The 15384-nt window shown below is 40.5% G+C and overlaps 1 protein-coding gene across 1 annotated transcript in view; it reads left to right on the top strand.

The window, feature by feature from the left end:
• Positions 1 to 15384, top strand: part of DENND2B (DENN domain containing 2B) — a 183241-nt gene that overhangs the window by 71953 nt on the left and 95904 nt on the right. The window contains 1 exon segment of the mRNA XM_069803798.1: positions 7023 to 7127. Coding sequence (XP_069659899.1) covers positions 7048 to 7127 — 80 coding nt within the window. The 5' untranslated portion in view covers positions 7023 to 7047.

Raw genomic sequence — 15384 nt, 5'->3', positions numbered from 1 at the left:
AAAATGAAGACTGAATCCCTCTCTCAAGTCTCTATGCAGCTGCATTAAGATCCCCCTTCCTCCCATCACGTATTATTAAAACCTTGTACGAGGCATATAACTGCTATTAATTTTGCAGTTTGCACTCTAGTGGTGCTCTGAGTGGGAGCCACGTGTGTCTGGCAGGAAGGAAGGGAGGTGGGCTAACAACACTGCAGACAGCAGCTTGCTCTGTATTATAGCTGTGACGCATGTTTTGCCTCGTATGATGCTCTAATGAATCAAAACCTACAGTAGTTGCAAAGTCAGGGTGCTTCTCAGCTGTCTGGCAGACTTTGTCAGTCAGCCTTGGGGTCAGGAAGGTTCAGTCATCAGTGTCAGCTCGACAGGGAAGTTCCTTTTAAGACTTACTAAGACTTTCAGCTTGGTTTGTTCACTTTGTGTCTCCCCTGCACCCTGTGCTCCCAGGCAGTCTGTACTAAGCAGTGAACAGTGCTTTGAATTGTATTGTGATGTTTTTAGGGACTGGTGACACCCCGTGGGAAATACCGAAGGACAGTCTATTTTTTCATTCCTCATATTCTTTGTGATGCAAAAAATATTAATGAAAATGAATCTTTGTTCCTTAAAGCTAATCTACTCTCATTCCTTAGCAAAATTATAATGTTTTTTGTGTCACAAGAAACAATTCATTATTGTGCAAATGACGTTGATGTTGCAATTAGAGGACTATGACTTCATTGAGGAATAAGCAACAGGAGCAGGTGAGCTCCCGAGATGTGAAGAGGTATTTTCATGCAAATATCCCGAGGATGAAGGAAAAGGGCAAAGGAATAATAATACCAAGGAACTGTGGTATGTTAGGTGCAATTTGTAAGAAGTAGGCTGTTTTCATAGCTATGTCTGGTCATTATGGAAATGTTTGTGTTGCAAAGGCCAAAATATATATGCCTCTGATTATTTTGTACTAAGCCTTTATTGCAAAATGTGATTACTGAGGGCTTTCAACAAATCAGTGTTCATTAAGTCTATTACAGAGCTTGTTGAGGGGACTTACCAGGTTGTGACTGACACCCAAGTACAGCAGAAGGAGACTTGAAGTCACTTTTCTGTAGTAAGGCCTGATCCAGATCTGAGGTGCATACATATTTTGCTTGCTGAAGCCACGTGAGAGTAATGTGGATACTTTGCATCTAAACCCAAATTTTAGTGTATGAAATCTAAGAGGCTTTGTTACATCAAATGCGTGAGTTTCTGCTGCATTCGTGTCAGAGAGAAGGCAACCAAGTCCACTACCACTGTTGGTTATACTAGGAAGTTTGTGCTGGAAGTAAACTTGTCACCTAGCTGTGAAAGCCTAGCAGAGAGACCGTTCATTGACTTGATTGGAAACAGGCTGTCTGTGGATTGTAGGGAGGGAAACTTTGGATGAGATTGTGGTGTTAATACCAGTTAAAATCTGTGCCTTTTGTAGTGTCATAAAGATGAGAAGTTTGACAAACCCTCTTGCTTTGGCTCCGTTATCCACAAACATTGTCAATTGTTCTCAATCGGGAACTTGGATATACGTAGCTGTGTGAATGGCTTGATCCTGTTTTCTCACTTAGAGATTACGCTACAGTGTAATATGGCTCAGGCATGTACACACTGCTGATAGCACAAGGTCTGTTTCTCCAGTCTTTAGGACTAGCCTTGAAGGCAGTTAATTCTCATGTCTTGCAAGAAGCCTGTTCATGTGATCATAGTTAGGCTATCTGTGTGCTTTAAAGACTAAACTTGGGATGAGATAGTTGAATTAATACTTTCCGAATATCTCCATGCCAAGTCCTTGCTGAGCAGGTCCTTTAGCTCTTTATATTAGTTTGTATGGTATTGCATGGCTAAACTTACGGTGGCCCAGCTTAGAGGATAGGTATACCTGATAAAAGCATGTAGTTCTTATAAAAATGTTATTTGGAGTCTCTACAGAAGCCCTCTCAAGGCAGAAATCTTTAAAGATTTTATTGGACTTTCCAGTTCATCAGAGCTGACGTTGTTCTGGGAGGACGTAATTATCTGTTTTACTGGAGGGGAATAGGCAAATTGCCACAAAGCTAAGCTGTGACTCTTAAACAAAAGTTTAGCTATACAAGACCTCTTGAAATGTGGGCAAGATTTCCCTAAAGCACTCAGAAAAGCATATTAATGTTTTAAACTAACTTCTCAATGCCTAGAGACATTCTGTTGCAGCTACTGTTAAGAGAAAAATAAGTAGACCAAATCAGTTATTATTAATAATGTATTTCTGAGAGTTTTTCTTTATTACAAGGTACTTTTTCAAAAGCATGAGTTTGTCGTAGCAGCCTGTAGTTCTTCACTGTAATGCCTTCCTGTTATGTCTCCAGGTCTCTGCCCTGTGGGGCAGACGAAAGCAGTAATATTTCCCCATATTTTCCAGATCCCAGATCAGTGGAATTTCAAGAGGAAAATCATCTACCTTAAAAGGCTTCAGAACATATGTAGATCTCAAGAATCCAAATTATACCTTATAAATGATACTGATTGGAGTACAGATTGGTTTGGTCTAGGACAGTTAAGTGTAGGTTAATCTTTGCAACATGTAAGACAACAATGACTTTACATGCAGTGAACTGTTACCGACAAACCTCTCTCAAAAATAACTGCAGAAGTCCAGAGCAGAGAAATCTTATGAACATACTTGTCGTCCTTGCTGGATGTACATATTTTCTTTGTAGAAAGGCTCCCTTCTGAAGTCATTAACTTAATCTGCTCTGTGCTGCAGCCTGGGTCCCAGCGAACGCCTGGGTGAGAGGGCTGGAGCCACGTACGCATTGTCTTCTGCTTGTGTGAGTTCAGCATTCATTAGTAAGCAGCGGAATCTGGATTCTTCTTAATTAAGCTGCCAGATAAACAGTGTTAATATTCCTGATGCTCAGAAAACCAACTTTGAAGCATTGCAACATACTCTAAGGACTTCTTATTGGAACTGTATATTTAATGGAAAATATACTTTAGAAATGAGTGCAGAAAATGGAGGGCAATGAATCTGTTTCAAGACTACGGAAAAGGACCATATGTGTAAGAAGAGATATTGAGCACAGTATTAAAAACAACAAAAAACCCCAACAAACAAACAAAACCCCATGCATGTCCATTGAACTGAAGAAATTCCAACTGAAAAGTCCTCTTCTGCTCCCATTATATTAACAGAATGGAAGATGTCATGATTCAAATTATGAAAATGTTTTCTCTGAAACAACTGTTGATCTAAGACATGTATAAGACATCTAAGCCTAGACGTGAATAACTAGGCTCGGTGTTATCCACAGAAGGAGAGGAGGGAATCTGTTCTTGCAACGCGGTAACTGTTGGATACATTGTGTGTAAGAAAGCAGAAGGTTTTCTTGAGACCTTAGAAGGCTCTCGGATAGTACAAATAAAGCACTCTCGATTGCCTTGACTTTTCAGGTGCTTGCTCCAAGCATAGCTCTAGCCCTGAACCACTTGTGAATGGGAATGGGCTGAGGAAAAACTTGCACTGTAGTGGGACTGAGAGTGTGTGCTTCCAAAGTGTTGGGATGCTTTAGGAAATAAAGAATAATTTTAAACGGCATTGGGAGGAGCATAGGATTTATACCTCCCCTGCTAACACCTGTTAGTGGAATTAAAGATTCAGTGATGCCATAAGGTTCACTAGCACAAAGTGGGGTGGTTTTCAGTGCCCCATCTGTCCATAAAAAAGTTCCAGACCACACTTTCATTTTGGAATTGGAAGGAAACCTTTAAGAGCAGGGGAGATCTTCCATAAGGAATATTCTGTCACTGGGGCTTCCTGCAATGATAAAAATCTGTTAGGAAATATCTGCATTGCAGCAGCCATTTTCAGTCAGGATGATGAACCTTGCCTGATACTAGCAGCAGATCCCATGTTGCTATCACACCATTTTTTATATTTGTCTGTTGTTATTACTCTTTGATCCTGCCAAATGGTTTGTGGAGGTTTTATAAAAAATGGATGTAATAATGAAGAAGGTCTAGATTCTACCATCTGGGCTCATTAAATTGCCAATTTGAGAGTTGTCCTAGTGAAATTAGTGAGACCACACCTGGAGTAAAGCACAAATTATGGCTAAATAAGGGTTTCAGAGTAATTCTTTACATTTACAAATAAAACAGAATTCTGCATTTTTAGGCAAAGTAATGTTAGATGGTTAACTAGGGAATGCAGAATCTGTGTGACATGACTATTTTTGGATTTGTTCTTAACAGCATGTCACAATACTTGAGAGATATTGGTTTTCATTGCTTTGTGAAGAATAATTTGCAAATACTGTGATGGAGAACGCTCTCACTCAAGCCCAAGGGATGTGATTCTTACTGTACGATGATTCATATAAACTTACAGGGCTGTCAGACTCGTTCAAAGGCACTGAAATAACTTGCTACATGACCATAAAATTTAGGGTTTTTTCCCCTCTGTCTCTGTTTTTGTTTTGGGGCTGGGGCTTTTTTTTAGTATTAAGACCTTGCTTCCAGGCACCTCTGTAAATTGTTGGTTGACTATTTTCCTGCCATGTTCAAGTTATCTAGATTTTCTCTGCATATGCTGAAATGAAACCAGCATCACCTGCAGTAAAATATTAAAGCAAAATAAACATTAAAGAAAAACTGCACAGAAAAGTCAGTTGTTATCACCATATATACCAGAATCTTAATTGCATGGGAAGAAACACACTTATGTCACTAAATTTTATATATCTTGTGAAAATGTCTTTTAGAACTCAGTTCCTCTTTTGCTGAAAACAAACCAGTTTGGCCTATTTGACATTTAAGGTAGCTTTGAAATGTGAGGTTTAAATAATCACTTTTAAAAATATTGATCACAATGATTTTTATCAAGCTTTGATGTACAAGTATGTGTACTTTTTTTTACATCAGATATTTGGTATGGGAAACATGGACTTTCAGAAAAAAGCACACTACCTTTTTTTATGTGCCCTGTCAATATGCTATTTTTTGAGGGTCCCTTCAGCTTATTTTGGTCTGGAACAGAAAAGAAAATCTTGGAAAATGAATATAATGCATGCTAACAGTTGTTATTTACCTTATGCCACATCTATATCTCCCATTTTTCTCACCTTAATTGCTAATAAGCGATTTAGGCACATTTAACACAGTAGAAGTATTGAACTGGTGAGTGGAAAACATTAAAAAAGCTGCTGGCTCCCTGTGGAATGTACGGTCCTAGAAAGCTTGGCCAGCCATCAGTGGGTTTTCATTCTTGTCCCAAGCAAGCCCTTTCCAATTGGAACAGGCAGTTCATTAACAGTCCCGCTATCCTCATAACCTAACACTAACAATAACAACGAGACACTGAAGGAATTTGGGGAGCTTCAGTGTAGAAAAAATGTTACCAACTGGGAAAAAAATCTCTACTTAATCTGGGAAAATTGATACACACAAAACAATTGGAGAAGGCCAAGTAGACCTGGAGTCTGTGGTCAGCATGATTGACTCTGCTTCTGGAGCTGCAATCTGCAGGAGATTTTCTGGCCTCATTTGTGTTTGGAATAAAGTGGTTTAGAGAATGTCCCCTTCACCACGATGGGTCTGTTAAAACAAGGGGTTTGTGTGTTGTAAGTACTCAGCTAGCTTTTCAGTATCACATTACAGTTGGCTTCTCAAGCTGTATGGACTTACTGTGGGTTTGAGTAAACAAGAAGTTTTGTAATACTCCTTATTTTTGCATTAGCTATGCCATTAATGGTCGTAAAAATTGGTAGTTCTGGTCAGACCCTGGGTAGCAGTGCTGAAAACCATGGTAGATATTTTAGCCTATAAACTAAGGAGCATCTCAGAAACCACCCGGAACGCATGCCAGCAGAACCACAGAATCCTTGATAAATAACTCGTGTAGAATCAGGTGGAATAAGTACTCTTCCATTTCTTTCACAAGGGACTCTGCTGGCATTTTAGAAATCTTATCATGACATGAAAATACATATCTCCCTCATTTTGTAAAATATTTCTCAAGTTATTACAACGACAGAGGAAATTGCCACTAAGAGCTGCGCTCTACACCAGAAAAACATGGGATATAGTCAACAGAGGGGCATGATGTTAGAGGTTACCACTTTTGCGTCCTTGGGATTACATCCTGGCCTATATCCATATCATTCTATTCTCCCTTCAGTCACAGCATGACATTCTTTTTAAGATAATGGGATGAAGGCAAAATAAATTGTGGTACTGGGCTGTTTCTTTGCCGGTATGCAGCAACATTACAGAAGTAAGGCCCATCTTTTGGGCATATAACTGGATATATAGGGTTTTTACCATGGCTGAAATTAAATTTACAGCTTTTGGGTTGTTACCAAATTACTAGGAAATAACTAGGAATTAGCAATGATTCTTTATATTACCTGAGGTCTTAAAAGTGTCCTAAAATAGTTTTACTTAAAGAATCTTGGGGCCAACAGAGAACACCATTTGTAGATGTTTTCATATCACAAGCAGTTGAAAATTATATTAAACAGATTTGCTATTAAATATATTTCACTATTAGAAAATATTTCCATAATAGAGGTGCCCTTTAAAATTGAGAAAAGTTTATTCATTCCTTGGAATAGCTTTTGTGTGGCTGAAATGCCAGTCATAGCTATGGTATTTGCAAGTATCACCCAGTGCTGTTACTGGGTTTTCCATGTATACAGATGGATGGAAGAACCACACCAAACGTGATATTTTGTGAACTCTGTATCAAGCTCTGTTCATCAGACATGTCAGAACCTGAAGCATACACCTAATTCCCATAAGATATCTCCCTTTATAGCACTGGGCTCTGATAAACTTGGCTGTGGATGTGAAAGGGCAGCACTAGAGAGGTAAGGTTTAGTTTTCAGGATCATAACTAGACTGATTGCATTTTATAGAATGAAAAGCAGCCTGGAGTTCTGCCTTTACAAAGCATAGTACTTCTAGCAGTCTTGAAGGTTAAAAGTCATTTGGGCTTGTTGAAGCTTAATTAACTTTTCTTCTCACAGATATCCACATTTCTAGCAAGCAGAAATGACCATGACTGCCAACAAGAATGCCACTGTCAACAGCAGAGCTGGAGGGAGTAAAGTGCCTCAGGACACTTTGGATAGGTAAGTGGTGAACTGCAGGCTTTGTAGATTCTGAGAAAGGTTTGTCTGTGTTTGGAACAAAATCTCTGTTCAAAGGTAAGCGACCTCTATTCTGACACAGAGAGAGCTTTGCTGGGCTGAGAAGTTTTTTGTAGGGACTGGAGGAACTGAGGTATGAGAAAAAATCTGCTTCTGGCATATTTCTGTTGAGATATTGCTGCTCCCCAGCAGGTTATGCTGAAAGTGATTGCAAGGAAGGACCTGTGTGGAAGGCATCGTGTAGGCCTCAGGAGGTTTGGGCTAAATTTCTTGGCCATATGACTACATGCCAGTTTTCCCCCATTGCCAGTCTCCGATTTGTGTTTTGTATTGGTTTCTGTCACATTTTCTTTGCTGTATCTGCCTTGACAGACAGTGGGCAGAGACTGCCTCCTTTTGCAGGTCAGGCAGCTAGTGTGAAAGGGCTGAATGTAAAGTACAGGGCTCATCTCTTGCTTTGCTTATTTGTCCTCCTTTCTGTAGCATTAAAGTAATTTACAAAGTAGATCAACTTTATCATTCACAGCTAGGGGAGAACTGTAGCCAAGGACACCTTAAGCCTGGCAATTCTAAGGGAATCAGTCTGTTTAGACTAGACCAGAAAACAAAGTGCACTTGCAAATTTGTGCATGTTTACTTGTGGCTAAGAAACTGTCCTAATAAAGTTCCAGTCCATCAGAAGGCTGTGACATGACTGCACGCAGTGGTGCAGGTGCCTGTAAATAATAAATACCTTTGACTCATTAATTAGTACAGTGAAATGACAAGAGTGGAGTCAATTATTGCTTCCTTGTCCTTCAGTTTACAGTGATCAAAGGCAGTGTTTTGAGGACAAGAAGTTTTCTTTGGGCAGCTCTGCTTTGGAATATTGCTTTGATATGCAAGTAAACAACTCACCTGCAGCTAACAAGTTCACGTGTCCATGTCAGAAGGAGTCTTGCTCTCAGCCACAGCCTTTACAAAGTAATGCTGACTGATTCAGCCTGTGGCCTTCACACAGCACAAGCCCACCAGCTGCTCTCATTCTGGGACTGACAGTTGCAAAACCCTCACTTAATCTGCACTCCCACTAGGGCAGCCTCGGTATGCTTTGACTGGGAAAGCTTAGACAGCCATGGGGTTAAAAAACCTTTATGAATTAACCGTTTGAACACAGGAGCAAAGCTCTAGACTTTGGATGTTATCTTAGTGAGGTGAGAAGAAAGCCACACAAACCGTGCAGGGTCTTTCTTCAAATGCATGAAGAGTCGGTTGACATATCTCTCTGTCCTTGCTGTAGTATTTTGTCCAGCTCTCCAGGGGATTCTTGCATGTGTATATTGTCCTATTCTGTTTTGAGGGGCTGTTCTACACTACCTTACACAATAACACGCCATGTCTTCATTTTTCCTGTGTTTTGGCTCAAAACAAGACTTTAACCCCATTATAAACAGCATAGAGGAGGAACGTGCAAGTAACTTGCACTGACCTTATAGAGTCTCTGTACTGCATTAACAACTTTATGCTTGGTATTGGACATAGAAACAAGGAGGATGCTCTTTGCCTTACAAGTTCAACGAGTAACTGTAAGGCATTAAGTAGGCTGCAGTAAAATGGGTCTGTGCCCCGAAATGACTGTTGTAGCAGAAAAAAAGCAGTGGAGGTCCTATTTATTTGTTGGACACTTTGGGAGAGGAGCGTGGGTTGTACCAATGTCAGTGAAATGCACCAATCACTTTGGCCAGGCCAGGCGGCATCTGTTCTAGCCATACCTGACTGAGGGTACCACACCTGATAAGCTGTACCAGGATTACTCTTAGCTGACAGCAGTACAGTATGTGCATAGAAGGGTTATATTGGGAGAACTTTGCTGTTTCAGATACGTTAGTAAAGACTGCGATTCAGGTGAGTAGATCACAGAATTACCGTTTGATTTTATCTATTTGAAAATGTAATGTCAGAGGCAAAAAGTCCCTGTATTGGCAGCTGCCAGGTAGAATAGCTGGCATAGATGGAGAAGTTCAGACAGATAAATTGAGGAGATTTGGCTTTGATCGTAGCAGGGAGCTGTAGGTCAACTTGAAAGTGATGTTGAATACTGGCTTGGTTTGGTATACCTGCCATTGTATTCTAAACGTTTCCAAGCACAAACAATGGAAAAGCGAAAATATAAATTAAATTCTGAGATTTTCAGGAGGGAAGCAATGGAAGACATTTTTTTTAACAGTTATTTCTCTTCTGTTTTTATTTAAAGGAAAACTTCTTTTTAATGACACATCTCTGTTTTGCATTTAAACACTATGGTTTTGTTCTCAGTTTTGGTTGTCTTTCCATATTTCATGGACATATGGCTGCCTCTGCATTGCCTTCTGTATCTAATAACTTATTTCTCTCTTTCAGTTCTCTGCCACACCTACCCACTTATCTACACATATTATTGAATCACAATAATCCCATGCAATTTTCCTGAGTTGGATGAAGTGGCTTCATCCTGATTGTGAAGGGATAGGTTGGCCTACAAGTAGTGGTGAATTAATAATCAAGAGCCTTAGGTAGAACCCTGACCCTAGTCCTGTCTCTGCTAGTGACCTCCTTTGTGGCATTGTCACAGCCTTCCCATGTCTAAATCTTTCCTTAGGTTGACTTGCCTTTCTTCCTCCTGGTGCTGTTCTCCTTTCACTTTTTAAATTGTGCAGTTGACTGAAGACATAGATAATGAAGCATCCATTCTAGTGTCTTTTATTAGGCGTATTATGCTGTGTTAAACTCAGCAGAAATGGACTCAATATCCTTGTATGCTTCCCAGTTTGTTAGTTTGTGTGTTTGGCATCTCTTAGTACAAAACAGTAAAACCATAAAATAAAGCAGGGGGGTGGGCAGCTAGAGGAATTTCTAGAGAGATATTCGTATGTAGATATTAAAACCAGATCCCTAATGATATCTGGCATTGTCAAGTTGTTTGTCATCCTTCCATCAGTGCAGACAGATTGGTGCTGGGAACTTGGGTCTAGACTTTAGCAAACTTTGGACCTACTCTTTTGTTTTAAATCTTCCATTCTGAATAGCTTAGAAAGTACTGTGGGATACTAAGTTATTGGATAATAACTGTCAAATAAACTGTCTTTCCTTATCACCACCATCTGTTTTGATTAGAAGTTGTCAGGAAAAGATTTTGTAAGTACAAGTATGGACCTGAAGCTAAGGAAAACCTTTGAGTTGCACTTGCATGACAAGTGAGGAGATGAATAGGTTGTCATGCATCAGTTCTCCATCCATTATTTTGCCTTATGTAATCTTCTTCACCTGCCTTTGTGAAACCCTGTAAGAGGATGTTACTTGAGTCAGCCATGAGGATTCTTCATTTTAGTGAGACTGTAAATCAGCGAAGTGCTGGCGTAATAAAAGTTTAAGGGTTGCAGGATTTATTGCAAACATCTTCAAAGATTCACTTAAACCGAACAGTCATTGTCTCTGTTTAGTATGGGATTTGACTGGAGATTTGGAAATCTGCAAATGTGCTTTCTCTATAATTTGTGGGAGTAGAGTTTCAGTAAGTGCTGATACTGGCATAACACAGATATATTAGTCTCCTGGTGGCTAAGACATCTTTTTAGTGTTACTTTCTTGTCAGTCTTAGTTTTGGTGGGGTTTATAGTTGCAAGACTGTTCGGTTGGACTCAGTGATCTCAAAAAGTCTTTTCCAACCTAAATTATTCTATGATTCTAAGACGCAAGGTGTGTTTTAGTGATATAGTGTCACCATCTGATTCAACCTTTTGTGATTCCTTATAGGTGAGAAACAAAGGTCAGTAAACTCTATAGGAGTCTTTCTAATTACTTTGGCTGTGAATCAGAGCCTTGTAGATCATGGATTTAAATTTTAATAATAAAAATCTTAAGTGGAAAGGAGGTGCCTACAAGTAAACATCTGTACAACTGCATGCTTTGCAAGCATCAAGATTCTTGTAGTAATTCAGATTCCCTTAGTCCCCACCAGAGTGTGGATCCACTGTCATGAGGCACCACTGCCATTTTTCCACCAGAGTTGTGCTAATGGCAGTTTAGGAAATGAAGGAGAGACAGAGAGCGGAGTGAGGACATTATTTGGGAGGATAACCATGAGTCTCACCTGAGAAACTGCTTGTGGGATTCACAGGTTTCTGCTGTGAGCACAGGAGGGAAAAACCTTTGGATCTGAAGAAAGTGAAGCAATTTAAATAAGCATCCACACTAATGCATTCTTTCTGAAGTTATCTGAAGTTCATTCACCACTTGTTACAAATGGAGATTTTTGTGTGTCTTAGGTGAGACAAAACTGACTGTGCTCTGAATAGGAAAAGTGTAAAAAGATGACAAGGGTGGTCAAAGGTACGGAACATTTTCACTACAAGGCAAGAATAAATTGACTGGGACTCTTCATCCTGGAAAGGAAAGTACTGGAGGGGAAGAAGGGGTAATAGAAGTATCAAATAATACATGGAACAGAGACCATAAATAGGTGTTTTAGGTTTGTGTGGTGGGGTTTTGGTAGCGGGGGAGGAGCTACAGGGGTGGCTCCTGTGAGAAGCTGCTAGAAGCTTCCCTGGCTTCAAGTTGGACCTGCTGCTGGCCAAGGCTGGCCCAATCAGTGACGGTGGTAGTGCCTCTGGGATAACTTATTTAAGAGGGGAAACCTGCAGCAGAGAGGGGAGTGGGATGTGAGAGGAACACCTATGCAGACACCAAAGTCACTGAAGAAGGAGGGGGAGGAGGTGTGCCGGAGGAGGTGATTCCCCTGCAGCCCATGGTGAGATGGCAGACTGTCCCCCTGCAGCCCATGGAGGTCCATGGTGGAGCAGATCTCCACCTGCAGCCTGGGGAGGTCCCCACGCTGGAGCAGGTGGATGCCCCCGAAGATGGCTGTGACTCCATGGAAAAGCCCACGCTGAAGCAGTCTGTTCCTGAAGGACTGCAGCCCATGGAAAGGACCCACGCTGGAGCAGTTTGTGAACAACTGCAGCCCGTTGGAAGGGCTCACACCAGAGAAGTTCATGGAGAACTGTCTCTCGTGGGAGGGACCCCACGCTGGAGCAGGGGAAGAGTGTGAGGAGTCCTGCCCCTGAGGAGGAAGGAGTGGCAGAGACAATGTGTGATGAACTGACTGCAACCTCCATTCCCCGTCCCCCTGTGCCACTGAAGGGGACGAGGTAGAGAATTTGGGGGTAAAGTTAAGCCTGGGAGGGAGGGAGGAGTGGGGGGAAGGTGTTTTAAGATTTGGTTCTACTTCCCATTATCCTTGTTTTTATTTGATTGGTAGCAAATTAAAATGATTTTGTTTTTTCCCCAAGTTGACTCTGTTTTTTGCCCATGACCATAAATAGTGAGTGATCCCTCCCTGTCCTTGTGTCGACCCACGAGCTTTTCTTCATATTTTCTCCTCCCCACCCCATGGTGGGGGGAAGGAGTAAGTGAGTGGCCTCGTGGTGCTTTGTTGCTGGCTGGGCTTAAACCACGACAATAGGGAAAAAAACTCTTTCCATTTAAGAACTAATATGAATCAAATGAAACTAGAAGACAACAGCTTGAAGTTCAGTTGAAAAGAAGGTACTTCTCTGCAGCATGTTTTTAAACTATGGAACTTAGCTGCTACAGGATATTGCAATCAGACAAATTCATGGAAGAAAAATCTACCAAATGCTTTTAGCCACAGAAGCAAAATCTGTGAGTCAACAGACTGTTAAGCTGGTTAACTAGCACTGCCTGCTCATCTTGTTCTTACTCTCTTCTCTAGGCACCTGCTGTCACAGTCAGTGAGAGAGCCTGGACTAGGAATGCTCTTTGGTCCAAGCCAGTGGGGACATTCTAATGTTGCGTGGAGCAAGAGTCAATTATAGGAAGCGAATATTAGAGAGTTTGCAAAAGGATTGTTATACTTACAACATGACACTCTCTGGCTTTCGGTGAGCTTCAAGGACACAACTTTAATCCTTCCTTGTGAGTCACTGAGGTGAACGCCAGGGAACAGGAGGTTAGGAAAGCACCTTACATGTAGCTGAAAGCAACTTCTTAGCAATTCTGGCAGGAAGGAGCTCTGTGAAATCTTATTAACTCTTCAACAGGAGACAAAGGAACCCATAGTATGGTTGCAGCTAGTGCGTGACCCTTTTGCATCAAATGGCTACCTGGTTTGATTGCACCATACTTAAGAGGATCAGTGTAACTGAGGAAACCTTAAGAGAACAGAAGTCAAAGAAAAGGCATAGCGGTGTTTGTAGATCTCTCCCCACAATGTGGCTTGCTTTGCCTTAGCAAATGATGTAATATTTTTCTGGAGTCTTTGTGTTTTATGCAGAAACTTTATTTGAATTAATGAATTAATTTATGAAGTATTTCTCCTAATCTTGTGTTTGCTCCAGTGCAAAGGTAAATGTAGAAATGGCACTACCAGCTCTGACTTAAAAATCACCTCAACACTATACTGTATTAAAATGGGCCTATAGTTATGTCTATGAGGTCATGCTCTACTTAACAAAATATAGGTTTTGAACCTGTAGTCTTAGTCTAACAGAGAAAAGGAGAAAAAAATCCTGAACAAAATAATTATATATTAATGTATCATTATATCTTAAAATTGCAACTTAGTTTGAGATGCTAGGTGCGACAAGCACCAGTCCAGAGCTGAAAAATGTTTAAAGCACATGTGCCTACATAACTTCTGTAAATCATTTCTAACATCTTCAGCTCTGGCTAATGTGTTGTCTCTTAACTTGGGATCTGAAGGCATTTTATACACTTAACTTGAGCCTTCTCACCTGCTGCAGTATACTACTGGAGTACAGGAAGTGTTTCTTTTTAGAGGACCCCATTGATTTACAGTTTTTTATCTGAGGGTATTGCATGAAGCATAAGTGATTTCAGAATTTGGAGATACAGACTTCTTTCAATGTATTTGTAAGTAAGTGATAGAATTTCCCTTTACCTCCAACATTTTCTGTGGTGCAGGCTGTGACTTATGAGCCCCACCTTGCAAGCTGGATGCAGAGCTGGAAATAGTAGAGCTGTGCTCCTGCCAGGTGGTGTTGCCCTGATACAGGCAGTTTTGGAATGAGAAACAGAATAAATATTATAAGACACATTTTTACTATAGGATAGGATTTAAAAATAAACTATCTAATTAAAAATTTTTTTAAAATATGAGCACTATCCTTCTGCTGTAAGTACAGAATATATCCCTGCAAGCAGGATTACTTAGACGTTGATTTGATGTACTTTCTCGATTAATAGCTTTTAGCTAAATTTCTGTTAATCTGGAAAAAAATTATACACATTAATACCTATTTTTGTAAATGGAATACTTAATATAGACAAAACTAGGAAGATATTTTGATTAATTAAGCAATATATGCACTTTACAAGACATCTCAGAATAATGTCATTACAGTTATTCTCAATTTCTTGAAAAGCAAGTAATGGTGATTGTCCTCTAATTTCTTACGGAACAGTACAAAGGCTATCCTGTGTAAAGCGTGTTTAAAATGTGTGCATACAAGTTTCACAAATCAAGACTTAGGAGTGAGCTTTTGAAAGCTCAAGTGCATTTGTATACCATTTACAGTGAACAAAAATCAAGTTTGTTGCAAAAGTTTTACTAGCATGGTGACTTTAGTAGTATATATAGAGGGACTGCCATGATGAGCTAGAACAAACATCTTTTTAGTTTAATGTCTCTGGGCTTGATCTGGGAAGATAGCCAAAGCAGAAACTGATCCTGGTTCCAGTTGTGCAAAAGGACTATGCATCTGTCGTGGTTTAACCCCAGCCAGCAACTGAGCACCACGCAGCCGCTCACTCACTCCCCCCCATCCAGTGGGATGGGGGAGAAAATCGGGAAAAGAAGTAAAACTCCTGGGTTGAGGTAAGAACGGTTTAATAGAACAGAAAAGAAGAAACTAATAATGATAATGATAACACTAATAAAATGCCAACAGTAGTAATAAAAGGATTGGAATGTACAAATGATGCGCAGGGCAATTGCTCACCACCCGCCGACCGACACCCAGCCAGTCCCTGAGCGGCGAATCCCTGCCCCCCACTTCCCAGTTCCTAAACTAGATGGGACGTCCCATGGTATGGAATACACTGTTGGCCAGTTTGGGTCAGGTGCCCTGGCTGGGCATGAGAAGCTGAAAAATCCTTGACTCTAGTCTAAACACTACTGAGCAACAACTGCAAACATCAGTGTTATCAACATTCTTCACATACTGAACTCAAAACATAGCAC

This window comes from Haliaeetus albicilla, chromosome 16 (genome assembly GCF_947461875.1).
Source record: "Haliaeetus albicilla chromosome 16, bHalAlb1.1, whole genome shotgun sequence".
Lineage (NCBI taxonomy): Eukaryota > Metazoa > Chordata > Aves > Accipitriformes > Accipitridae > Haliaeetus > Haliaeetus albicilla.
This window is presented reverse-complemented; position numbering and strand designations above follow the sequence as displayed.